The 26,356-nt window shown below is 41.3% G+C and overlaps 1 protein-coding gene across 1 annotated transcript in view; it reads right to left on the minus strand.

The window, feature by feature from the left end:
- KAZN (kazrin, periplakin interacting protein) overlaps positions 1 to 26,356 on the minus strand; it is a 1,324,556-nt gene that overhangs the window by 958,489 nt on the left and 339,711 nt on the right. The window contains exon 2 of the mRNA XM_052653947.1: positions 23,072 to 23,229. Coding sequence (XP_052509907.1) covers positions 23,072 to 23,229 — 158 coding nt within the window. The remainder of the gene's footprint in view (positions 1 to 23,071; positions 23,230 to 26,356) is intronic.

The raw sequence follows: 26,356 nt of genomic DNA on the forward strand, positions 1-26,356 counted from the left end.
CTAAAAGGTCCCATCATAAGGAAAAAAAATTTTATTAAAAAATTTGTAATCTATATGAGATAATAGATATTCCCTAAACTTACTGGGATAATCATCTCATGATGTATATAAGTCAAATCATTATGCTATACACCTTGAACTTATATAGAGCTCTTTATCAATTGTATCTCAATAAAACTGGATTTAAAAACAAATGCTATGCTTGAATACTCCAACAAAATCCAGAAATAGGTTGACACAAAAGAAACAAAACAGTTAGACTAAGAAGCCAGTCACTTAATAGGATGAGATTTCTCAACCCCAAATCTCTACCTACAACAGACCTTAATTATGTCCACACTAGTTGGACTCAAGCCTCCTGGAAGTCCTGGCCAGCATCCTTCCCCCTCCTGTCAGCTACTCTGACTTGGGTTCCTTACTTTCTTCCCAGCTGTCTACATTTTTTCTTCCGTGCTTCTTTCCACACTACTCTGCAGGATGAGAAAGAATGGGCAGCCACACTGTCCAGCACATGCCGCTGCTGCTGCTAAGTCGTTTCAGTCATGTCCGACTATGCGCGACCCCATAGACGGCAGCCCACCAGGCTCCACCATCTCTGGGATTCTCTAGGCAAGAACACTGGAGTGGGTTGTCATTTCCTTCTCCAATGCATGAAAGTGAAAAGTGAAAGGGAAGTCGCTCAGTCATGTCCGACTCTTAGTGACCTCATGGACTGCAGCCTACCAGGCTTCTCCATCCATGGAATTTTCCAGGCAGTTGTGCTGGAGTGGGGGTGCCATTGCCTGCTCCGAGCACAGGATGAGCATGAAACAAACCCTTCCTAGAAGAGTTCCATTTGTCCTGAGCCTTCCCTCCTTCACAATGTAAATGCTATAACAGATGAACAGCCTTCCCAGGGCTTGGTGGGAGAGTAAGGGTCTGGGGATACAGACAACAATGTGGGAGGGGTAAGCCTGATTGAGGGAGGCTCACTGAGAGTCAGAAGAGACAGAAGCCTGATGTGGATGAAAGGGGTGGCAGTCAGGGGAGGTGGAAAAGTCCAGGGGCAGAAATTTAATCTATGCCACAATTCCCCCAAAGGCAGAAGATGCTGGGGGGAAGAATGACAACCAGTTTTGCCACACTGAGACAGATGCTCATTCCTGGGAGAGAGCCAGTATGCCTGTCTTGGGGTAGCAGCTGTGACTGCCTGAGGGCAACTGCACCAGTGAACTTTGCTGCTGCTGCTGCTAAATCACTTCAGTCGTGTCTGACTCTGTGTGACCCCATATACGGCAGCCCACCAGGCTCCCCTGTCCCTGGGATTCTCCAGGCAAAAACACTGGAGTGGGTTGCCATTTCCTTCTCCAATGCATGAAAGTGAAAATTGAAAGGGAAGTTTCTCAGTCGTGTCTGACTCTTCATGACCCCATGGACTGCAGCCCACCAGGCTCCTCCATCCATGGGATTTTCCAAGCAAGAGTACTGGAGTGGGGTGCCATCGCCTTCTCCGGCGAACTTTGCTAAATCTCCACTTCACTTGCTTATTTGCCCCCAGAGTCCTCCAAAAGTATCAAAGTTCAGCTGAAACTGATTAAGAGGCCCTCCTGATGATCTGAAATGTCAAGTGCTTCTCCATCCTAATAATATGCATCTGGAATACTTCCCAGATGAGAGAAGACACGCTTCCCTTTGATTTAGAGTTGGAAAGATGACAGAGTGGAGGCAATAATGATGATAAAAAGCAAAGCATAAGCCAGGTGACAACTCCCACGACACAGAGAAACCAACAATAGGGAATCAACAAATTATGTGAGATGTTGGCATCTGGGGCATAAACAACAGAGATAACACCTACAACAACTGCTGATAAAACACAGTCACCCGGTCCTTATCGGACTGTTTCCTGAGATGAAATACAAGCTTCTAGGTCCAGCATTCAGGACTGTTACTGCTTGGAGAGGAAGGAAAGGTGCATGCTGGTCTTCAATAGCAATCACTTTCATGCCATTAAGGAGCTTCCCTGGTGGCTCAGATAATTAAGAATCCACCTGCAATGCAGGAGACCTGAGTTTGATCCCTGGGTCAGGAAGACCCCCTGGAGAAAGGAATGGCTACCCACTCCAGTGTTCTTGCCTGGAAAATTCCATGAAGGGAGGAGCTTGATGGGCTACAGTCCATGGGATCACAAAGAGTTGGACATGACTGCGTGACTAACACTACTGTATCATGCCGTTAAACCAAAAAAAAAAAAAAAAAAAAAACATAACAACCGAACCACACTGTACCTGGTATAAAAATGTCTCATTCTTTCTTAGTCTGTGATCTTTCCATCAGTAAGTGTGCATTAGTTTCCTGTGGCTGCCATAACAAAGTACCACCAACCAGGTGGCTTAAAACAATAGTACCTTTTAATATTTTAATGTTAACTAATAATTTAACTAATGTTATGTTAGTTTCTGCCATACATCAACATGAGTCAGCCATAGGTATACATATGTTCCCTCCTTCCTGAATCTCCCTCCCATCCCTCTCCCCATCCAACCTACCCCTCTAGGTTGTCACAGAGCACTGGGTTTGAGCTCCCTGTTTGAGCAAGTTCCCACTGGCTATCTATTTTACATGTGGTAATATATATGTTTCAATGTTATTCTTTCAATTAGTCCCTCCCTCTCCTTCCCCCACTGTGTCCACAAGCCTGTTCTCTATGTCTGCATCTCCACTGCTGCCATGCAAATAGGTTCATCAGTACTATCTTTCTTTCTAGATTCCATATATATGCGTTAACATACAACACTTGTTTTTCTTTTTCTGACTTACTTCATTCTGTATAATAGACTCTAGGTTCATCCACCTCATTACAAGTGACTCAGATGCATTTCTTTTTATGCCTGAGTAATATCCCATTGTGTCTATGTACCACAACTTCTTTATCCATTTATCTGTCAATGGACATCTAGGTCATTTCCATGCCCTGGTTATTGTAATAGTGCTGCCAGGAACTTGGGATACTGTGTATTTTTAAATTATAGTTTCTTCAGGGTATATGCCCAGTAGTGGGATTGTTGGGTCATACGGTAGTTTTATTCCTAGCTTTTTAAGGAATCTCCATACTGTTTTCTATAGTGGCTGTACCAATTTACATTTGCACCAAAAGGGCAAAAGGGCTCCATTTTCTTCACACTCTCTCCAGCATTTTCTGTTTGTAAATTTTTTGATGATGGCCATTCTGACCAGTGTGAAGTGATATCTCACTGTAGTTCTGATTTGCATTTCTCTAATAATCAGCTATGTTGAGCATTTTTTCATGTGTTTATTAGCCATCTGTATGTCTTCTTTGGAGAAATGTCGTTAGGTATAGTGCCTACTTTTTGATTGGGTTATTGAGCTGTATGAGCTGCCTGTATATTTTGGAGATTAATCCAATGTCAGTTGTTTCATTTGCTCTTATTTTCTCCCATTTTGAGGGCTGTCTTTTTACCCTGTTTACAGTTTCCTTTGCTGTGCAAAAGTTTTTAAGTTTAACTAGGTCCCACTTGTTTATCTTTGTTTTTACTTCCATTATTCTAGTAGGTGAGTCATAGAGGATCTTGCTATGATTTATGTCAAGTTGCTGCCTGTGTTATCCTATAAGAGCCAAAAATATTCCAACAAATAAAAGCCAAGGGCCAGATGGCTTTATAGGTGAACTCTACCAAAAGTTTGGAGAAGAGCTAACACCTACAGTGCTCAAACTCTTTCAGAAAATTGCAGAAGGAAAACTTCTGAACTCATTCTACAAGGCTGCCAGCACCCTGATACCAAAACCAGCAAAGATGTCACAAAAAAAGAAAACTACAGGCCAATACCACTGATGAACGTAGATACAAAAGTCCTCAACAAAATTCTAGCAAACAGAATCCAGCAATGCATAAAAAGGGGCATACAGCATGATCAGGTGGGCCTCATCCCAGGGATGCAAGGATTCTTCAGTATACACCAAGCAATCAATGTGATATACCACATAAACAAATTGAAAGATAAAAACAATAGCAATGTATAGGCTCACTGTCTCGGAGGTCAGAGGCCCCAAACCAAGGTGGCATTAGTTTTGGTTCCTGCTGAAAGATGTAAGGAATAACCTGGGCCATGTCTTTCTCCTAGCTTCTTGTAGCTCCAGTGATATCCATCACTCCAGTCCTTCTCCTTATGGAGGTCTCTCTCCATGTCTTCACATTGTCTCCTATTTGTGCACGTTTGTCTCTGCCTCCAAATTTCCCCTTTTTATGAGGACACCAGTCATATGTAATTAAAGCTCGTTCTAATGACTTTATTTAACTTGATTACCTTGGTAAAGACCATATGTCCAAAATCAGTTCACTTTCTGAGATTTAGAGGGTAGCCCTCCAAGACACCTTTCTTTAGAGGACACAATCCAACCCATAAAAAGAGCAGTTGGTCCATTTTAATGAAGCTAGAAAAAAACAGTGTGGGCCATCCATGTCCAAATTGTATTCTGCATAACTGTGGGGTTTTGAGGAGATATGCCAAAAGTTCTACACACATTGATTCAACTTTCATTTAAAAATACATTGAAAATTGGGACTTCCCTGGTGGTCCACTGGTTAAGACTTTACCTTCCAGTGCAGGGGGTGCAGGTTTCATCCCTGGTTGAGGAGCTAAGATCCCATGTGCTTTGCGGCCAAAAAACCAATACATAAAAGCAGAAGCAATATTGCAACAAAGTCAATAAAGACTTTGAAAATGGTCCACATCCAAAAAATGTTTAAAAAGTACGTCTAAAACCCACCAAAGGCATTCAAATGTGATGTACATCACTCGTAAACACCAGAGTACAGCTTGTGCTTCCAGAATAACACATGTTTTTTGATTGGTTGGTTTTTTGCCCAGGTCCAGAAATAAAACTCTTTGTGCCACATCTGTGCATATATTCAAACTTCAAACTAGTAGGTTGTTGATTTAACGCAATTGTCACTCTGTACTGGTCTTCTTGGGATTCAAGCCCTGTGCTTGACTGCATAAGTATATAAACAAATTGTATAATATCACATGCATTCATAAACGCATTGACAAGAAGTATCTTAGAACTTAATCAAAAGTGTCTAGATGCCTCTGCTTAGGGTTCTCCCTTGGCTCCATTGTTAATCATGTAAGGGGACACATGGCATATTGAAGGGTGACACTGGGTACACTGGGTAGGAAGGACGGCCTTTCTATAAAACTCAGGTACCCTATTAATCAAGCCTATTTAGATTGCAAATAACAGATACTCAGGTCAATCAGATACTCAGGTCAATCTAGTTTAAGTGAAAAAGAGACTTTATTGGCTGCTCCCCAGAGTGTTTCTTCTTCTCCTCTTCCTCACTGTGGAATTCCCTTGTGTGATTACCCCTATGCTTATTGGGTGGGGAGGTGGGGACCACGCATTGGCACATCCATACACATTCCAACTCTCGGGTCCACGGCCTTGGACTACAGAATATAGAAAGCCAAAACTACATTTCCCAGATTCCCCTGTGGTGAAGGTTCCCAGGTTCTTGCTGAATGAGGTGGAAATGGACAGAGAGGCAGCCACTGCAAGGAAGGAAACTGTCTCTTTCAGTGAGCTGCAGGCATAAGCACTTGGTTCTTTAGGACATTTCTGGAGGAGGCTCTATAAAGTCCTGTGCTCAGTGTCAGGGGCGCTGTGCTGTGTGAGGCAGTAGCTGTGGGAGTTAGATGGTGTCTCCTGGCTACTTTTATTCCTGTTTGCTGCTGCTGCTAAGTCGCTTCAGTCATGTCCAACTATGTGTGACCCCATAGACGGCAGCCCACCAAGGCTCCCCCGTCCCTGGGATTCTCCAGGCAAGAACACTGGAGTGGGTTGCCATTCCCTTCTCCAATGCACGAGGGTGAAAAGTGAAAGTGAAGTCGCTCAGTCGTGTCCGACTCTTTGTGACCCCATAGACAGACTGCAGCCTACCAGGCTCCTCTGTCCATGGGATTTTCCAGGAAAGAGTACTGGAGTGGGTTGCCATTGCCTTCTCCTTATTCCTGTTTACATAGCCTCAAAACCTAGTTGTCAAGATCTTCTGGAGATTCTGTGGACTACCAAAATATCTCAAAGGCTTTTATTTTTTTTTCAAAGGCTTTTTTACTTAAGTTAGAGTAGATTCTGTTGCCTGCTGCTGAGAACTGTGACTGATAACTCCAGTTACCAGTACATACACTAACAACACCAGCTCTATCTCTACAGCCGACAGCTTTCTCTAAAGCTGGAGAGAGATATTTGACTGTTTCCTACCCAGTGCCATCTAGAGGTCCCATAAGTTCCTCAATCTTCATAGACCCGAAACCAAACTCCCCCTCCAAGCCCACTTTTCCTACTTCCTTTATCAGATGCTACCATTTTCCCAAGTAGGAAAAATCTAAGATCCATCCAAGCCATGTCTTTTCTTTTTCCCATCCAAATGTCAGTTAGTGACTGCTGCTGTTGCTGCTAAGTCGCTTCAGTCGTGTCCGACTCTGTGCGACCCCATAGACGGCAGCCCACCAGGCTCCCCCGTCCGTGGGATTCTCCAGGCAAGAACACTGGAGTGGGTTGCCGTTGCCTTCTCCGCAGTTAGTGACAGTACTACTTAATTTCTGAATGTTCCTTCTTCTTTAATCTTCCTGCCCCATGCCACAGTTTCCTGTCCTAACATCCCTTGCCAAAACAAGCTCTCCTGTCTGCAATCCCACTCTAATCCACCCATCACACCTCCTCCATAGTGATCTTTAAAACACCCAAATATAACGGTGTCATTCCTTCACTTGAATGCATTAAAGATTTCTCCCACCATTATTATGGTTTCAAGCTGGACGAATGGTATGAAACCAGAGGGCATGTGTGGCAGAGACTTACTGCAGACTCACCAAATCCAGTTTCTCTTTCCCCTGAGGTCATGGCTAGACCACATTTCCCTGCCCCTCTTCCAGTCATAGGACTTAGTCATCAGTTAAACTGACCTTAGATACTGGCTCTTCTATTATATCAGTTAGCTCCTGCCATGTAACAAACCACCTTGAAACTTAGTGGGTTACAACCACCACCATTTGTTATTTCCTACAGGTCTACAGGAGGATTGGTGATTCTGCTGCTCTGGACTGAGTTTGGGTGACTTTAGCTGGGCTTGCTCATACACTGACACTTTAGTAGGTCAGCTGGGGGCTGCCTGGTCTGGGATGGGCTCAGCAGGGAGATTCATATCTGCTTCATTCTGGAGATTTCCTCTTCTAGTTGGCTAGCCCAGAAGCAAGGTTTCAAGAAACAGCAGAAAGAGGCATGCATGCCATCTTGAGGTCTAGGCATTGAACTGACTCACCTTTTTTTTTTTTTTCCAGTCAGATATTTATTTTTAATTGGAGGATAATTGCTTTATAATATGGTATTGGTTTCTGCCATACATCAACTTGAATTGGCCATAGGTATACATATATCCCCTCCCTCCTGAACCCCGCTCCTGTCTCCCACCCCATCCCACCCCTTTAAGTTATCATGAGGCCATCATCACCCTGACACCAGAACAAGACAGAGATGCCACACAAAAAAGGAAAACCACAGGTCAATATCATTGATGAATATAGATGCAAAAATGTTCAACAAAATTCTAACAATTCAACCACACATTAAAAGGATCATACATCATGATCAAGTGGGCTTTATCCCAGGGATGCAAGGATTCTTCAATACACACAAATCAATCAATGTGATACATCATGTTAACAAATTGAAAGATAAAAACCATAATACCTTCTTAAGAGAGGCAGAAAAAGCTTTTGACAAAATTCAACACCCATTTATGATAAAAATTCTCCAGAAAGTAAATATAGAAGGAATATATCTCAGCATAATAAAGGCCATATTATGACAAACCCACAGCAAACCCTTTTTTCAATGGTGAAAAACTGACTCACCCTTTTACCACATTCTTTTGACCAAAGCAAATCACAGGCCAGCTCAGATTCGAGTGGGTGGGGAAACAGACTCTCCTTCTGAATGAGAAAGGCTGCAGAGTCATAGTGCAAGAGAAGAAAGCAAAGGAATGCAGCTATTTTTATAAAGTAGCACACCTACTCCCTAGATGCATAACCTTAAGTAAGTTTCCTCTCTGGGCCTCATTTCCTCTTCCATAAAATAGGGGAAATAACATGTACCTTACAAATGAGATAATGGAGGTATAAGATAAAGTCCTCATCAGAGGCTTTGGCACATAGTAAATATGCAACGGTCTTTATTACTTATATTCTTCACATCTCCCTGCAATGTTTCCCATTGTTCCTTTCACATGGTTGGAAGCATTTGTTGAACCAATCAGTCATGCACCTGGCTCTAATGCCCAGCTAGAAAAATGGTCTTTAAGTGGCTCATCATGTTTCTAGAGCTAACATAAACCCACACGTCTCAACTTGGTCACAGGCCCATTTGAAATCATTCCGTCCAAACTTGACATAGATCCCTCCTAAAATATATCCTCCAGCTGTTCAAACACAGTCTGTCTTCTGTGCGTATATCAGGACAGGAGAATACAATTCGTGTCCCTCTAAATAAACTGACTGGAGCACTCTTTCCAAAAGAGAACGTGCATGAAGCTTGCTAATTAGGACACTTCAAACTCCCATTTCCGACAGATCAAAAATCATCCAGAATTATGTATGCTAAGAAACCATCTGATTTGCTTTACGTGATGGGCTGATTGCATTGATGGCCCATGCTTCACTCTCTTTGGTGTTGTCTTTCCACATTCAATGGATTTGCTCTGGCTAATGCAATGGAAGCAAGCTTGATACAAACGTGGTCTGGAAATGTAGTTGCTTTTGTCCATTTCCTCTTTATGGACCTCTGTCACCACAATGAGAATACTCCAGAGTTAGCCCACCAGAGGGATGTGAGAGATTGTGTAGAAAAGCTAAATCATACCACATGAGGCTACCATAGACCACCCAGTAACCGCAAATATATGAGTGAGATCAGTCAAGACCAGCCACCCGTGTCATTTTAGTGGAATGACCTAATCAATCCATAGCCTTAGGGACTTCCCTGGTGGTCCAGTGACTAAGACTCTGAGCTCTCAATGGGGCCCAGGTTCAATCACTGATCAGGGAACTAGATCCCATGTGATGCAACAAAAATTGAAAATCCTGCCTGCTGCAACTAAGATCCAGCGATGCCAAATAAAAAATAAATATTTTTAAAAACTCCATAGACTTATAAGAAGTACATCAATAGTTATTAAGTCATTTTGTTTCAGTATGGTTTGTTACACAGCAGCAGTTAACTGATTCAAATCTATGCCAATATTCTCATTATCAGTTCTATCCTGAGAGTCTTCTCTTTGTCTTATACTTTGGGGGCCTGAGGGGAGAGGAATTAGGTTCAATTCAGTAGCCTGAGACAAGCATATTCACTCAGAAATTAAATACCTGTACTACAAAGCAGGCTAAAATGAAAACATTTGTTTCAAGTTCCCCACGAATACATGAGAACTTGGAATAGCCAGGTCACTATATCACACTGAATTGTTTTTCAGTGTGATGACTCCAAGACAATGAAGTGAAAGAACATGGAATCTTGGCTTGAGTTGGCATTTAGGAGAACCTGATGGCTCCACTCCCAGATCTAACATTGAATTTGGACAAGGACACTTAGCAACACCGTGCCTCGATTTACCTGGCTGCTCTATGGGAAATGTTTTAGTTAAACATGAATGGGAAGCCCCAAGAGCTCTGTACAAGAACGATGGTTCTGAATGTAAGTTAGTTTAGAATCATAACTGTCTGGCATACACTAGGCTTTCTGTTCTCCGACTGACAGATGGGGGCCACAGCTTAAAAAATGCCGAACAACCAATGCCAAAAGTCCGTACTGAATTCCATAATAGTGAAAAGATATATATTGACAACAAAATTACCTTTCTAATTATGTCTCATTCAGAAGAGCATTGGTTTACATTTCTGGAGAGCATGCCACCAGGCAAGGAATGCTTTGCCTTCTGGTGATTTATAAAGTTACTAATCTATAGGTATATAATTCAGAATTAACTATTGACCAGGTGCTCTACAGCAGCTCTTCAGTTAAGTAACTGTGGCTTCAGTTCATCGTTTTGTTGTTCAAAATAATTCTACATCTTCCCTACTTTCCCTTCATCTATTCTGACCCCTACGTGTTAAGTAGCTCAAAGAAAGCATGCTAGCCTTCTGTTGTGTGTCTCTATGTCCTTAGACAGCAAGGAGATCAAACCAGTGAATCCTAAAGAAAATCAACCCTGAATATTCATTGAAAGCTGATGCTGAAGCTGAAGCTCCAATACTTTGGCCACCTGCTGAGAAGAGCCAACTCATTGGAAAAGAGCCTGATTTGGGGAAAGATTGAGGGTGGGAGGAGAAGGAGGCGATTGAGGATGAATTCAAACAAACTCTAGGAGACAATGAAGGACAGGGAAAATTGGTGTGCAGTAGTTCATGGGGTTGCAGAGTTGGACACAACTTAGTGAATGAACAGCTATGTCCACAGCATCCAGCAAGAAAAGACAGAGATCCTGGTTCCTCAGTGAACATCCATAGGCAAAGGATGAGAGATTTTCTGTTTTCAAGGGACCAGATGGAATTTTTTAAATCCCTAACTTAAATGTAAATTTCTGGAATAAATAATTTGCTCAGATTTTTATGCAACACTCCTGGAGATCTATTTCCAGTTACTCATGGAGTAATGTTAAACATACACAAGTAAATTAAAGTACAGATATATGTAATAAAACACTCGAAGAGGCTGTGCACTTTCTCTCTCCCTTTCTCATCTCAGATCTCAATTTAAATGTCACATTCAAAAGAGAAAGCATTTGAACCCTTATCGAAATTAGGTCCTAATACATCTTTAAGACAAATTTTGAAACTCATTATTTGTTTGCTTACATATTGAGTCATTCTTCCCCACTTGAATGCAAGACCCGTTGAGAGCAAGGATCTCTTTTGTGTTCACTGATGTTCCCCACAAGCTAGCACAGAGCTCAGAACACTGTATAGACTTAATGAATGAATGACAAAATGAATAAATGGATAAGTAAGATATATCTTGAGGGTCAATTATGATCAACTGTAGGGCTTCAAAGAAAATAGTTCTAAGGCTGGAAGAGTCCCATGATGAATGAAAAAGTCAGCCTTGGGTCTAAAAGTAGGCTTTCACAAGGTTTACACTCTTGACTTTGCGGCTGGCTAATTCTTTGCTGTGGACAGCCAGCCTGTGCATTGTAGGAAGTTTAGCCAAGAGGCCTGGCCTCGATAAACTAGATTCCAGTAGTACCGCTACCTCTCCCACTCTTATGTGACAATCAAAAATATTTCTAGACCTTGCCAAATGCCCCCCAGTGGGGACAAAATTGCTCTCTTCCATCTCAACTCATCTAAACGGTAATGGTGAGGTTGGGTATTATTTTAGGAGCCAAATATTTGCCAGTGTGACAATGGGCACCATGAGGAGATAATAATATTTTGGAGGAAAAGGTAATACATTTTATATTCTATTTAAAGATTTTTGAAAACAATGTTCTTGGTACCCTAAACCTTCTAGAATTCTGAGGGGGTAAGATTTAGCTTTGGGAATGTATATTTCCTACAATAGTTAAAAACATTTGAGTTATGAGTGCTGTTGCTCTCCCCAAATTACACCCTCTCTTTCTCCCTATTTAAAAACCCCTTCAGGAAGCGAAGACTGAGGGCCACCACCTCCAAGTAGAAAATCAATTACACTTCTTTTTTGATGGGCTCGGTGGAACAATATTAAAAAGGGCTATTTTATTAAAGCTTAATAGCTGGTTTGCAAGACAGAAATGATAGTAATACCCAACCTCCTGTACTTTTCTCATGGTTGAGTGGAAAAGATGAGAAAATGCTGGCAATGATGCTTTGTAAACAAGGAACTGATCTACAAATATAAATATAGCTGGGTGTTTCTCTGAGATGCCAAAGCCACCCACTCCTGACCACAAGACTCTTCGGTGTCTGGTTGTCTGCCCCACTATATTCTGAGCCCTCTAGGGCAGAACCAATGTTCTGTCCCTCTCTGTCCCTAGACCTTAGTGCAGTGCCAAGCTCTGTGCTGTTCTCATAATGTCCATGGGTGCCAGGAGCCAGCGTGCGGAACTCTGCCCATGGCAAAGGTCATGAGGAAGGAGGCTTGGCATACGCAAAGGCATGACCAAGCCTCAGGAAACCCCCTGTTCCCGAGCATCTAACCCTGAAACCAGAGTCTGTTTTATGCTCTCACCTACACCTCTGACTTTACGGGGGGCTCTCCCCCATAACCGTTTCTCTCGGAGAAGGAGTAAACGCGCAGCTCCAAGGCAATAAAAATTCCTGGGCGTGACAAGAGTGTTTCAGCTTACGGACTCCTCTGAAGGTTATCTAGCCCGCCTGTATAGGTTCGTCCGGCCACATGTGATTGTTTACAGCCTCCAAATCTGAGAGGCACGAGATGTTTTAGACTTACTAAAGGCAAATTCTTTTGGGGAGTTAGAAATTATTAGTATAGTGGGTTGGTTAGGAATTATATTGGTGAAGGATTCTTCATTTGTTGTGTCAATAATTGCTGCTAATTCCCTACTCTGGGTGGGACAAGGATGTCTCAGGTCAAACCTCTCTGCTGACAGACTCGCTTGTGTGCAGGATTATCCATACTCCTGCCACATGATTGTTTACTCCCTCTTAACCATAAACAGCACAGAGAGTTTTGGAGTATTTTGAGAGTCTTAATTATCATAGCGCCTTTTCTTCTTGTTGAGTCAGTGATTGCCACCAGGCCTCTATATCCTTAGGCACCTGGGAATATATTAATCAATGTATTTAGAATATAGCAAAGGAAATATAGTAGTTTGATGTTAGCAATACTAGGCTTTTTGAGTTAATGGATTTTCTCTTTTGTAATAGATCACTGTACTTTGTTATAAATCACTGTGTCCTTGCTATGTAAAAATGTAACTTTATCATATCTTAAGACTAAATAGATCTTAAGGGGAGCATTGGTGAAAGGATTTTCATTTGTTGGGCTGATGTTTGCTGCTAAATCTCTATGTTCTCTACCCTTATAATGAATATAACTAGCATATAGGAAGAAATAAGTATTAACCTTTAAGCATATAGGAGAAATAAGTATTAACCTTTAAGACTAATCATGTTAACCTTGGGTTAAATAAATTCCTTTCTTGATTGTAATTCACTATACCCTCACCCTATAGGAATGTAACTTTATTTGGAGGGTGGTGCCTGGTTTAAGAAAAAACACCCTTGGAAGAAATAAGTTTTTTGGTTATCAGAAAGAAAGGATCATAAAATGTCAGCAGGTCTCACTCATGGCCAGAAGATGATGTACCTTTTTTATACATTTATGTGAAGCACCTGATTTTGATAAAGGTCAGGACTGCTGACTCCCGCATGACTCTGTATTCATTCCTATGTGTAACAAAAGGTATATAAGCAAACCCAAAAATAAAGAAAATGGATCAGTTTCCGGAAAGACTGATTCCCCCATGTCGCTTCTTTCTTGCTCCCGTTTTTCTGGCTGAATTCCCATCTGGAGCATGGATGCTATTCCACGTAATCCAAGTTATTCAGCCTCTTTTTCTCCACTAATCTTCCTACTACACTATCTGTTTCTAATCTCCCTCTATATCTGTAATTAAATAAGTTTTTTCCAGGACACCAACTCCGTCCCCACCTTCGAATCACCCTGGATCCACCGGGGCTGGACCCCAGCGCATGGGATTCTCCAGGCAAGAATACTGGAGCAGGTTGCCATTTCCCTCTCCAGCTATGGTTTTTCCAGTAGTCATATACAGATGTAAGAGTTGGATCATAAGGAAGGCTGAGTGCCAAAGAACTGATGCTTCCTAACTGTGGTGCTGGAGAAAACTCTTCAGAGTCCCGTGGACAGCAAGGAAATCAAGTCAACCAATTCTAAAGGAAATCAACCCTGAATATCCGTTAGAGGAACTGATGCTGAAGCTCCAATACTCTGGCCACCTGATGTAAAGAGCCAATTCATTGGAAAAGACTCTGATGCTGGGCAAGATTGAAGGCAAAAGGGGGAGCTGATGGCAGAGGATGAGACAGATAGCATCACTGACTCAATGAACATGAATTTGAGCAAACTTGGGGAGATAGTGAGGACAGAAGAGCCTGGTATGCCACAGTCCATGAGGTTACAAACAGTCAGATATGACTTGCACCTGAACAACCATAACAAGCTCTGTGCTAGGACATAAGCACCAGGTTTATGTAGGTGGAATATACGGTCAGTTTATTGTCTCCATCAGCCCCACATCCATGTACCCATCTTGTAGTAATAATGCCTCCCTACACTACATGTGGTTTTGGTGGGAACATCCATCAACATGTCCACTCTCCCATGTCCAAGGAGGAAGAGGATCCAACAATCTAAGACAGGTCAGTCTGACTCTTTAGAATTTGAATCTTGATCAAAGTGACATAGAGAGAGGAAATGCTTGGAGCCAATTTATCCCCATCACAGCACCCTACTCTTTAGTTCCTAATACCCAAATCTCCATAGGTCCCCTCTTTCCTGTCTTTTCTGAGATATAGTTCTGCAGGTTTTCCTCTGGGCTACTCTATCTGCTTCTGTTAAGTGTTTCACCTCTTATGTTAACCAGAGCTCATCTCTGCAGCTGACCAAAGAGTTATAGCCCATTCCTCATCCGTAACCTGCCAAGGTTTTGTTACTCTGTCGGATCCCCCTCATTGTAACATGAACCATTAATGGTTAGACCAACATGAAGTCCATTATGTTATCATTTTCTCAAGTGCAAATTGGCACTTGCCATGGGGTCTTGCCATCTACCTCTACAAGGAGACAGGGAAATCACATGCTGCTATAGCTGCTGACCTTCAGCACCCCCTGAAATTAGTTCAGGGTGGAAAGTAGAAATGAGGCACTCTCTGTATAGGGAAACACTAGCAGGACAGGTCTTCAGATAGTTAGATATTTTCAGGAGAAGATTTTATGAGCCCAATTCTTGAATCTCCTCTTATCTAGAAAAGCATCAAAATCCTTCATGGTGATGACTGCTTCTGGTGACTAGCAGAAAGTTTCAGCAGACTAGAAGAAACCTTCTCAGAAAATGTGTGCTTGATTGCGTGTACTCCCCCTTTACCAAAGTCTCATACATGCTGTTCTTCTCTCCTACCTCTCTGGAGCAGTTCCTCGGAGCTAGCTGAGGTACTGTCTCTCAGGGGGCAGTCCTCATTTTGCCTCATATAAAACTTAACTTTCAACTCTCATGTTGTGAGTTAAGTCAACAATTTGAAAGATATATCATTCAAATAAACACTCAGTACCTAAAAATGTCACATAAAGGTTCTATGACTTGAAAATAAATTCTCAAATTGCTTTTTAGTCCTATGCAGATTATTGGAAACTAAACCAGTTTGATACAGACTATTCCATTCAAATATTACCCATCCTGAGAGATTATCCTGAGTATTCATTGGAAGGACTATTGCTAAAGCTCCAATACTTTGGCCACCTGATTCTAAGAGCTGACTCACTGGAAAAACCCCGATCCTGGGAAAGACTGCAGGCAAAAGGAGAAGGGGGCAGCAGAGGAAGAGATAGATAGGCAGCATCGCGGACTCAACAGACATAAATTTGAGCAAGCTCTGGGAGATAGTGGAGGACAGAGGAGCTTGGTAGTGCCAAGTCCATGGGGTCACAAGGAGTTGGACATGACTTAGTGACTAAACAACAACAATATCCTGAGAGATGCTCCTTCCCATCACAATTTAGCAACGGACAGAAGTCCCACTTTTTGAGCCTTATTTCCAGTTAAATCTGGACCTTTGCATGGTGAACACTGAAAGCAATGTTCAGCATTTCATAATTTCTCCTAAAGTTCTGCCTCATGGATTCTGCAAAGGTGCCAGAGGTCTCAGAAGAGGCTACCTTTCTCTATTATCTTAGAAAAAAAAACAACCTCAACACAAGCTTAATAGAGCCTGCATTACAATTTCATATCTCACCCTCCATTTCTCCTGAACAGGAAAGGTGATCGTAGAAGCTCTATAACTGATGGGATCACATTTAAGCCTGACAGTGCCTATAGGTTAAATTGTATTTATTTTTAAAAAAGACTTTAAAAGATCAAAACCATCATGGCAGAATGGGAAGTGGACTTGCACGCATTATATAAGACACTCCAAGCTTCATACCTGCTGATTTTATAGTTTTGAATCTGAGAACGGAAAATAGCATTGCCTTTTCAAATGCACAGGGAGAGAATGGGTAACTGAGCCCAGGGATTACTGGAGGGGATAAGCTAAGACTCCTTTGAATAATCAGCTTACCATTGTAGCTTTCCTGTTAGCTGAACTTGATTCTTCAGCATCCATTTAAGTATTTCTTTCTTCTATGACCTTTAAGAAGTGAAAATCTGATGGCATGAGTAGACTTAAAAATATCCAAGGGTAATTTTCTTAGGAAGAAACCTTTGCCTCTTTGCCCTCATTCTAATTTCAGAGTCTCTTCTCTGCTTGTTACCACACTGGGGAGGGTTCCAGGTCTTGCCTAAGCCTGGTGTCACATTTCAGAAGATAAGCAAAAACTGCTCTTGGGTTGCTACTCATAAGCAGTGTCTGTGACCTTGAGAAGTCAAGCATCCGGCTGGTGCCTCAGTTTGTGCAATGTAAGGACCAGACATTCTCCAGAGCTGCCAACAGGGTCTCGTTCATGACTATGAAGCCAGTTGCAGCTCTAAAGCACCAGATAACTGCATTAGTAATAACCACAGGGTCCAGACCATGAGCACAGGTTGAATTCAGAAAGGATGGAAAGTGCTGATAACAAGAGAAGTCATCATGATATTATCTCTATAATGAGTGTGTGTCAACTACCTGACACCCAAGGTCCATTTCCCAGCATGTGTTGAAACCTACTGCGCAGATCTCACTGTCTGATTGGTCAGGAGCCTGAGCCCAGGTTTGTTCTGGTAGATGCTTTGCTCCAAACCACACTTCAAGGTCAGTCTTATCTTGGATGGCCTTGGCCTGCAGCAGCTTGAAGCAGGGCCTCAGTTCTCAGCCAGAAATTGAGGTCAAGTCACATCAATGAGAGCATCGAATCATCACAACTAGACCAGTGGTCAGTGACAAGGCTCTGGACCTTCAGCTGTGCAGAAGAGTTCCCACAAAGACAGAAAGTAGTGAAACAAGTAAAATATTTATTAGGAGGAAAAATGACAGTGTGTATAGATAGGCCCACAGGTGGGCTCAGAGAGAGAGCAGTGCCCTGGTGGTAGTTTCAATCACTTGTATGGGGTATTTCTTCCAGGTTTCCTTTGGACAATCATTTTGATTTACCTGGTTCATAGTCCATATTTGGCATATCTTAGGGTTCTCCCATGTGTGTGCTCGTATCTCTTAGCCAAGATGGATTCCACTAAAGAGGCCTGGGTAGTGAGCATCAGTTAGCATCAAGGAGCATCAAGGACCTCCAAGGAGTTTTTCTGCATGTGTGTAGTTGGGGACGTCTCCTGAATTTAAGAATGAAAACCATGTTGTCTCTTCTCTTCTATCTGGCGGGGCCCAGCCTTCTCTCTCAATTGTCCTGCTCTTGATATTTGGGAGTATTGCTCCACAGGGAATGAATCTCCCATCACGTCACCCTGGGGGACCCATCTACCTCCTACCTGAAGTCTAGAGAGGGAGGGTGTCCAGATAGCTCAAACAATCAAACCATTTCTGTTAAATCTGTCTGATTCTTGCCAGAAATCAACTGGAAAGCATAATCAACCAGGGGAGACTACTCTAGAAAACAAAACAAGAAAGGAAAATGAAGCCACCTAAATCACGTCGAGTCTCTGATCCTGGCAGGGCCCTCATTGACCTCCTTGAATGCCAGGCTGGTCTCCTGCCCATTGCCCCCTCCTGATGTTCTCCTTCTTGTCTGGCAAGGGGAATATAGGTCCTTGGCAAATATGCTCTCAAGTTCCCTGAATACAAATAACAGAAAGACAAATGAGAGAAGAGAAGGGAAAGGAAGGGGAGGGGAGAAGACACGAGGGAGAGGAGGAGAAAAGAGAAGGGGAGATGCAGGAAAGGGAAAGGGGAACAGAATCTCATCCCACATCTCAACTAAGATTTATTTTGTCAACTGAGAAATGAGGTGGCAGGGGAGGAAGGAGAGAAGTGAAAGTTGAGAGAGGGAGGGAAAATGCTGAGGCATGGGGAGAAGTGAAAGAGGAGAGTGAAAAAGATGGCTTAAAACTCAACACTCAGAAAACTAAGATCATGGTATGTGGTCCCATCATTTCATGGCAAATAGATGGGGACATAGTGGAAACAGTGACAGACTTTATTTTTGGCCTCCAAAATCATTGCAGATGGTGACTTCAGCCATAAAATGAAAAGACTCTTGCTCCTTGGAAGAAAAGCCATGACCAACCTAGACAGCATATGAAAAAGCAGAGACATCACTTTGCCAACAAATGTCCATCTAGTCAAAGCTATGTTTTTTCCAGTAGTCACATATGGATGTGAGAGTTGAACTACAAAGAAAGCTGAGTGCCTAAGAATTGATGCTTTTGAACTGTGGTGTTGAAGACTCTGAGAGACCCTTGGACTGCAAGGAGATCCAACCAGTCAATCCTAAAGGAAATCAGTCCTGAATATTCATTGGAAGGACTGATGCTGAAGCTGAAACTCCAATACTTTGGCCACCTGATGTGAAGAACTGACTCACTGGAAAAGACCCTGATGCTGGGAAAAATTGAAGGCGGAGGAGAAACGGGTGACAGAGAATGAGATGGTTGGATGGCATCACTGGCTCGATGGATGAGTTTGAGCAAGCTCTGAGAGTTGGTGATGGACAGGGAAGCCTGGCATGCTGCAGTCCATGGGGTCACAAAGTGTCAGACGTGACTGAGTAACTAAACTGAACTGGGGAGAAGGAAGGATAAAACCAATACAATATTGTAAAGTAGTTAGCCTCCAATTAAAATAAAAAAATTTAAATTTAAAAAAATAAAAGAATAAAAAAGGCAAGAAGAAAAGGGACAGTGAGGACAGAGTAGGGGAATAAGACGGCCCAGAAGATAAAGCGTGTATCATTCCTCTTCTGCCTAACACTTGACTTTTGTCAGCCTGTACATGCAGACTTGCTTAGAGAAGATGGTTGTACAGTTTATTTTTGCGTGTAAAGACTTGCTCACTTCATTCTTAGAGATAGTCCTCTGGGAAGGATGTCCCAGTGATTGAGTCTCACTTAAACTAAGCTCTCCCTTCAGACCTGGACAAGCCACGTTCCGGGCAGAGAAGGCTGAGGCACTGTCAGGCCTGGCCAGTGGCCGAGGGTCAGTGGAGCACAGGACCTCCTTGACCGCTCCATATCCCAAGTCCTGTGAAAAGAGACCCCACCCACAATGAGGCACAAAAGATCTCTGCTTTTCAATACCCAGCCTTCCAGAGAAGGACCTTACTGCCAACAAAGTGATCTTATTGTTTTCCCAAGCATTTGTTTACCCCTTAATAAATAATGATATTAGGTCTTTGGAGGAAAGAAGGAGAGAACTGCCAATAGGAGATTTAATTTGCTATAATCAACCCCTCTTAGCATGCAGAGTCACATAGTACAAGTAAAAGAATTAATCTGTACCAGAAAGAATTGCCTCTTTGGTGTTATGAATCTAATCACTTACAAAGCTGAGTCGGCATTTTGGGTTTAGACGGAGCTCTCAGGAATAAAAGCCACAAGATCAGGTTTCAAATGTGATCTGAATGGTACCCTTCATTCAGTTTGGGGGGCCTTTGGATTATACAGGGAATGAAATGCAAATAGAGGCACTGGGCCTCTTTTAGACACCCCCTAAATGTTCAGACAGACATGTAGGGGATGAATAAACACTTGCAGGCCTCTGGGCTGCCTGTGTGAGATATTCCTTCTTGATTCCATTCTCTAGGATGGATTGTCAGACCTGCCAATCATCTCTGGAACCCCCATCATACTTGGGAGAGGTGTTTGCTCTGTGCATACTGTTTTATAATCCTCAGAGGTGGAATTTCATAGCCCAGCAATGCTTTTGCCTTTGACATTCTCCTAAGCAGGATTTATTGCTTCCAAGACAGATGTGACTTGAATCGATTATGTCTTTTAAGCAGTCACTCTGGAAGCAGCTTCCAGGTTCTCTGGAATACTTTTTGCCTGACTTCATTCAACTTGCAAGCTGATGTCAGAGTATTTCATCATAATCTAATACTATTAAGAGTCCTCTGGGTATGGAACTAAGAAGGCTATTACACCAACTAAGTTCAGGATGTGGTTGCTACTCTTGAAGAGCTTACGGCCTGCAACACACAAACATCTATTAATATCATAAAATGCAGCTGAACGGAAGGAGATACCTAGAAGTTATATTTACCTGCTATTGACCTCTCATTACTGATGAACTTAGAAAATGAAGTAAGTACATTTGTTCATCTTTGGAATTGAGACAAGAGGCAATGCCAAAAAATGAATGGAAAAGACCCAAATTTCCAAAATGCTTAATAAAGATTCTCATTAAAAATCATATAGCTATGGTTGTCTATTTCAGAACTCAAAACTACACATCACCCCAGCCATTCCAAAAATGTTGGGGTTTCTCAGTATTTTATAAGTTTGGCAACATTAATCTTGTAGAGAGTTATTTCAGAGGTTATCTGAGCCTGGGGGTATTAGATAACATGAATCTAATTGACTTCAGCCATAGACCTAGATTCATAATCACAAATAATGTTTCAAAAAGTTAATGCCTTTAGAAGAAAATAAATGAAGTTAGTATTTTTAGGTTGATCACAACCCACCTCATCCTATATTAGTCCAAAAGATAAGAGGGAGGGATCTTTGAAAAAATAAGAGGCAAAGAAATAACATTTCCAGATACTATACCACTTTCTTACCTGAATGTCTATGATCATTTTTCTCTGGGGAAAGATCCAGCTGATCTTCCTTTTAGAGTGTATGACTTAGCAGAATATCCACTATATCTTGCTCCATGCTTCCCTAGCTATTTAAATGAGAAAGTTCTACCAGGCATTGATTTGGTACCAGGAGAGAATGAGATAATAAAATATTCCCACACAGTTCAGTTCAGTCACTCTGTCATGTCCGACTCTTTGTGACCCCATGGACTGCAGCACACTAGGCATCCCTGTCCATCACCAACTCCTGGAGTTTTACTCAAACTCATGTCCATTGAGTCGGTGATGCCATCCAACCATCTCATCCTCTGTCACTCCCTTCTTCTCCTGCCTTCAATCTTTCCCAGTATCAGGGTCTTTTCCAATGAGTCAGTTCTTCACATCAGGTGGCCAAAGTATTGGAGTTTCAGCTTCAGCATCAGTCCTTCCAAACTGCTTTCCTTTAGGATGAACTGGTTGGATCTTCTTGCTGTCCAAGGGACTCTCAAGAGTCTACTCCAAAACCACAGTTAAAAAGCATCAATTCTTCCCACACAGTAACCACATTATAAGATATTTTAGTCCCACCTGATAAATAAAGAAAAATTTGTAATCAAAGCCATAAAGGATACAAGTTGTTAAATGAACCCTGTACTTAGTTAGGGGGAGAAAATATTTCCTTAAGCAACATTAAATTCTCAAAATCCACTTCTAGGCACTAGTAAGCTCATATATGAAGGAGAGGGAAAAGATGAATGATTTCTTACTCCCTTAATATTTTGCAAACAGGAGTTTACACAACATCATCAAGGATGCATTCAGATGATTCCCTTGGCTGTTGTATTAGCTATAGGATTGGGTCCAGGCACCGAGGAAAGCTAATCCTTTCAAGAACAATTTGCTCTCTTTTATTTGGTAAATTGTTCTAAATTTCCCTTTTTTCCCCTGAGTTTTAAAATTGGTTGTTGTAGCTTCACAATCTTCCCTTTCTCCACTAGGCAGGCCTGGGGAGAAAGGAGAGGCTGAATGGGTTGCTCATAATAAAGGGGAAAGGGGAGAACAGTGAATAAAAATGAAAGGCTTTGCATAATTTGGGCCACCTCAATACAGGGGCTCAAAAATGCCATGGGACAGCTTCAAGCATTGACAGGTGAGAAATAAACAAAACATTGCTGGTTAAAGTCTTATTGGTGCAAGATCGAGGCTTCACGATTAATTTTAAATAATAAAACATAAAAAACCACCATGATAGAAACAAAAGCAAAGAAACCATAGTAGAAAATCTGATACAGAGCAGAACACAGGAAACCACCAACCATTCTGACCTCTCTGCTGTTGAACAGAAAAAACAGCTCAGGAAGAAAGCTCTAAGAGAAAATAGAACAACATCACCAGACCCAAAGAACATTTTCTTAAACATTTCTAAATATGGAAGAGGCAGACACGAAAATAAAATCTAGTTCAGCTTAGCTTCACAAACACAGAAAATGATCAGTTCTCTTAAGACACCTGGTGTTTGTCCATCAACACATCGGGAGAGACCCACCAACAAAACCAGAAGGAATAGATACATTAGTTTTTAAATATTTCAATATAAGAGTGAACAAGGAATAACCTTGAAGAATCACATCTCAACAAACCATGCAATGAACTAAATATCTTCTGTAATTAATTCACTGCTAGCATTAAAAAGAAAAAATAAGAAAAAAAGTAGTGCTGATTCGCTTACTGATGGTGCACCAAATGTACCAAAATATTCATTAGTTACTCAGTGATGCTGTTTGGGATAAGTATTGCTCCACTCCAAAGCCTCTGCCAGCTTTGATGCCTGCCAAATTTGTATGTAAATGGGTTTTCACTTTCCAAGGCTGATGGGAGATCTGTTCAATTCTCAGAGACAACACATATATTATTTTAAGCCCTATTACTTTGACTTAAAAACAAGCCACTTTGATACTAAATCCAAAATAATAGTTAATTAGAAATCCAATACTCAATATATCAGAATGTCCATTATGTTTATCACAAAGTTAATCATAATGAATGTGACAGATGAGTGTTTTTGTGCACCCTATACCAAGAAGAAAACAAAAAAAGGTTACCACCTACTCTATATAGGATTTATTGATCTTTGTACCTGAGCATCCATTAAGAGGTGCCTCATCAATATCATGGAACTCTTGAGCGTCTCCTTCTCAGTGGGAAGAAAAGGGTCTTGGTCCTCCTCCAGCGCCTTTGACTTGGTGACAATAAAATGGGATATCTGGTCATTTAGGGTGTGCAGTGACTGGACTGCTGCAAAAAAAGAAAGAAAGAAAGAAAGAAAGTCGAATCACAGTAGGTAACTTTCAAAGAGAAACTGGCTATAATTTTTGAAGGGAGAATTGAGGGTGAACACATAAAGTATAACCCAGGCGGGTGTCAAGAACCCTTATGTCCATGGGTCTCTCCAACACATGTGTTTAACGGGTAATAGACTGAACACTCTCCAAATCATGAGCCTGTATGGAAATGCTTGGGGATTCAGTTGTGGGCAAAACCAGACTGGATGCTTACTCACATGGAAAGTTCAGTCCTGTGCCAATCACAGAAAATAAACAAGTTAGCAAACACTTCTATAAAGATGACACATAAGTGTTTATGAATTAGAGAGAGATTAGTAGGGCATGAGGGGAGAGCTCTATAGTAGATTTACATTTACAGTCATACAGTTGGCTATTTTACCTCTTAACAGATGGCCTCTATCATTAAGTTTAATGAAGGGATAGTGGCCATATTTTCCAATCAGTACTACATTTGTACCAGGAGGATTATTGTTTCTCTATCAATCACACGGCACTTGCCATCTGACATGATTTTGAGATTTCACTTTATTTATGCTTTTTACTTCCTTTTCTGCTTTCTCCATAGTAAATGTGGTAAGAGTAGAGATTTTCAAAATAATCTCTTGGTTTATGTTTGGTATATGCCCAATAACTAGGAAAGGTCCTAAAAGTTAGAGGGTGCTCAACAAATGTTGGTGAATTAATTTCCTTACATTCCCTTGAAATAAAATTTGTTTCCTCATTGAATTTCTGTAACTTCCAGGTAAATCTATCCTTTCAAACCAAGAATAAGTAAAGCCTACACATTCTCAGGAAATCACTGCACTAATCACCATTCTGAGGATACAAAGTAATCATCAAAAACTAGTATCCAATAGAATCACTCTGAGAACATCTGCCTTTGACCATGAGGGAGTAAGAATATTCAGATTACCCACTTGCTGCAAATAACTAGAAAACTGTATAATATATCAGAAACAAATACTTTTAGACATTGAACAGCAGCAAAACACTGTGATCCTTTAGAAAAGATGAAAAAGTTGAGTTCTATCATTGCCAGCATCCTGCAAAAATGGAATGTCCAGACCACAACATGGGAAGAGAAATTCAAGGAGAACCCACCCCTCACACTGAATTGAGAAGATAGAGACTGGAAAGATTAAGTCTGCTCTGATTTGCAAGACAAATCACTAAGAAAGAAGGAATTACACAGAGATCTCTAGAAATCTGCACAGGAGTCTCTGAGTTGTTGGCTAAATATCAATTCTATATATGGGTAAGATTAAACCTTACATATCTGGCAAGAGAAAATTCCAGGAAAGGACAGTCACATTTTGGGGAGCTGTAAGCCCAATAATTCCAAGAGATCTTACAGGAAAACAAATTATTTCCATGCTCACTGGCCAAAGTGGAGGGTCTTGGTTGGAATTCACAGCATGTTCAGCAGGGACTCCCAAAGGATAAAGGTTTAGAAACAAAGCTAAATGATCCTTAGAATAAAGGCAACTCCAGGTCTACCCAAAAGGAGTTTAAAAGTAAGCCTTGTAAGGATCAAACTAATCTTCCCATAACTAAAATACTTACCAGGAAAGAAAAATGAGCTTTTTTTTCTTTTTTTTTTTGTAGAAGTATAACACAATCTGTGAGGGATTGGGGGCAGGAGGAGAAGGGGACGACAGAGGATGAGATGGCTGGATGGCATCACTAACTCGATGGACGTGAGTCTGAGTAAACTCCGGGAGTTGGTGATGGACAGGGAGGCCTGGTGTGCTGTGATTCATGGGGTCGCAAAGAGTCAGACACGACTGAGTGACTGAACTGACTGAATACAATCTGGGCTTCCCTGGTGGCTCAGACAGTAAAGAATGTGCTTGTAATGCAGGGGATTCAGGTTCGATCTCTGGGTCAGAAAGATCTCCTGGAGAAAGGAACGGTTACCCAGTATTCTTGGTTATCCAGTATTCTTGCCTGGAGAATTCCATGGACAGAGGAGCCTGGCAGATTCCAGTACATGGGGTCACATAGAGTTGGACATGACTGAGTGATTAACATTTTCACTTTTCATAACAAAATCTAGCACTCAAAATGCAAAATTCATAAGGCTCTGTATTCAATAAAAAAAATTACTAGACATGTAAAGAAACAAGAAAGTGTAGCTTGTAGCCTGGAGAAAAATCAGTTTATAGAAACAGACTCAGAAATAACAAGTGATAGCATTAGAAAATATGACTATTAAGATAGCTACTATAGATATTCTCTGTTTATTCAAGGTTGTAAAAAAAACACTATTATGATGAGGAGAAAAATATAATATTTAGACCAGAACTAAATAGAGCATCTAAGGATGAAAAATGCATATCTAAAATGAAATTTTTACTAGAGGAGATGCATAGCAGATTAAACAATGAAGAAGAAAATATCAATGAAATTGAAATTTTATAATAAAACTCTCTATAATGAATAAACAGAGCATCTTTGACAATATAAAGCTGTCTGAGAAACATGCACTTGGAATCCGAGGGGGTAGGGTAGTGGCAGGGACAGAAACAATGTTTGAAGAAACAGTGAAAATTTTTTTTGTCCAAATTTGATAATACTATTAACCTCTGAATACAAGAATCTCGATAAATTTCAGGCAAGACAAACACAAAGAAAACTACACCAAGGCATATTATAATCAAATTGCTAAACACACAGTGAGAAACAGAAAATCTTTTTTTTTTGCAATGGCATGGAGGATCTTAGTTTCCTGACCAGGGATCAAACCCACACCCTGTCCAGTGGAAATACAGAGTTTTAACCCCTGGACTGCCAGGGAAGTCCACAAAAATCTTAAAATCAGCCAGAAGAGGAAGGCAAACTGTATTTGGAGGAAGAGAGAGAGGAATGATATCAGACTTGTCATCAAAATCTATGAAAACCAGAGAAGAATCTATGACTGTTAAAAATACTGAAGAAAATACTTGTCAATCTAGAATTCTATAACCAATAATAGTATCTTTCAAAAAATGAAGGTGAAATAATGACTTTTTTCAGATAAAAGCAGAAAAAACTTCACCAACAGACCTTCCATTAAAAGAAATGTTAACTGTCCTTGT

This window comes from Budorcas taxicolor, chromosome 16 (assembly GCF_023091745.1).
Source record: "Budorcas taxicolor isolate Tak-1 chromosome 16, Takin1.1, whole genome shotgun sequence".
NCBI classification, from domain to species: Eukaryota; Metazoa; Chordata; class Mammalia; order Artiodactyla; family Bovidae; genus Budorcas; species Budorcas taxicolor.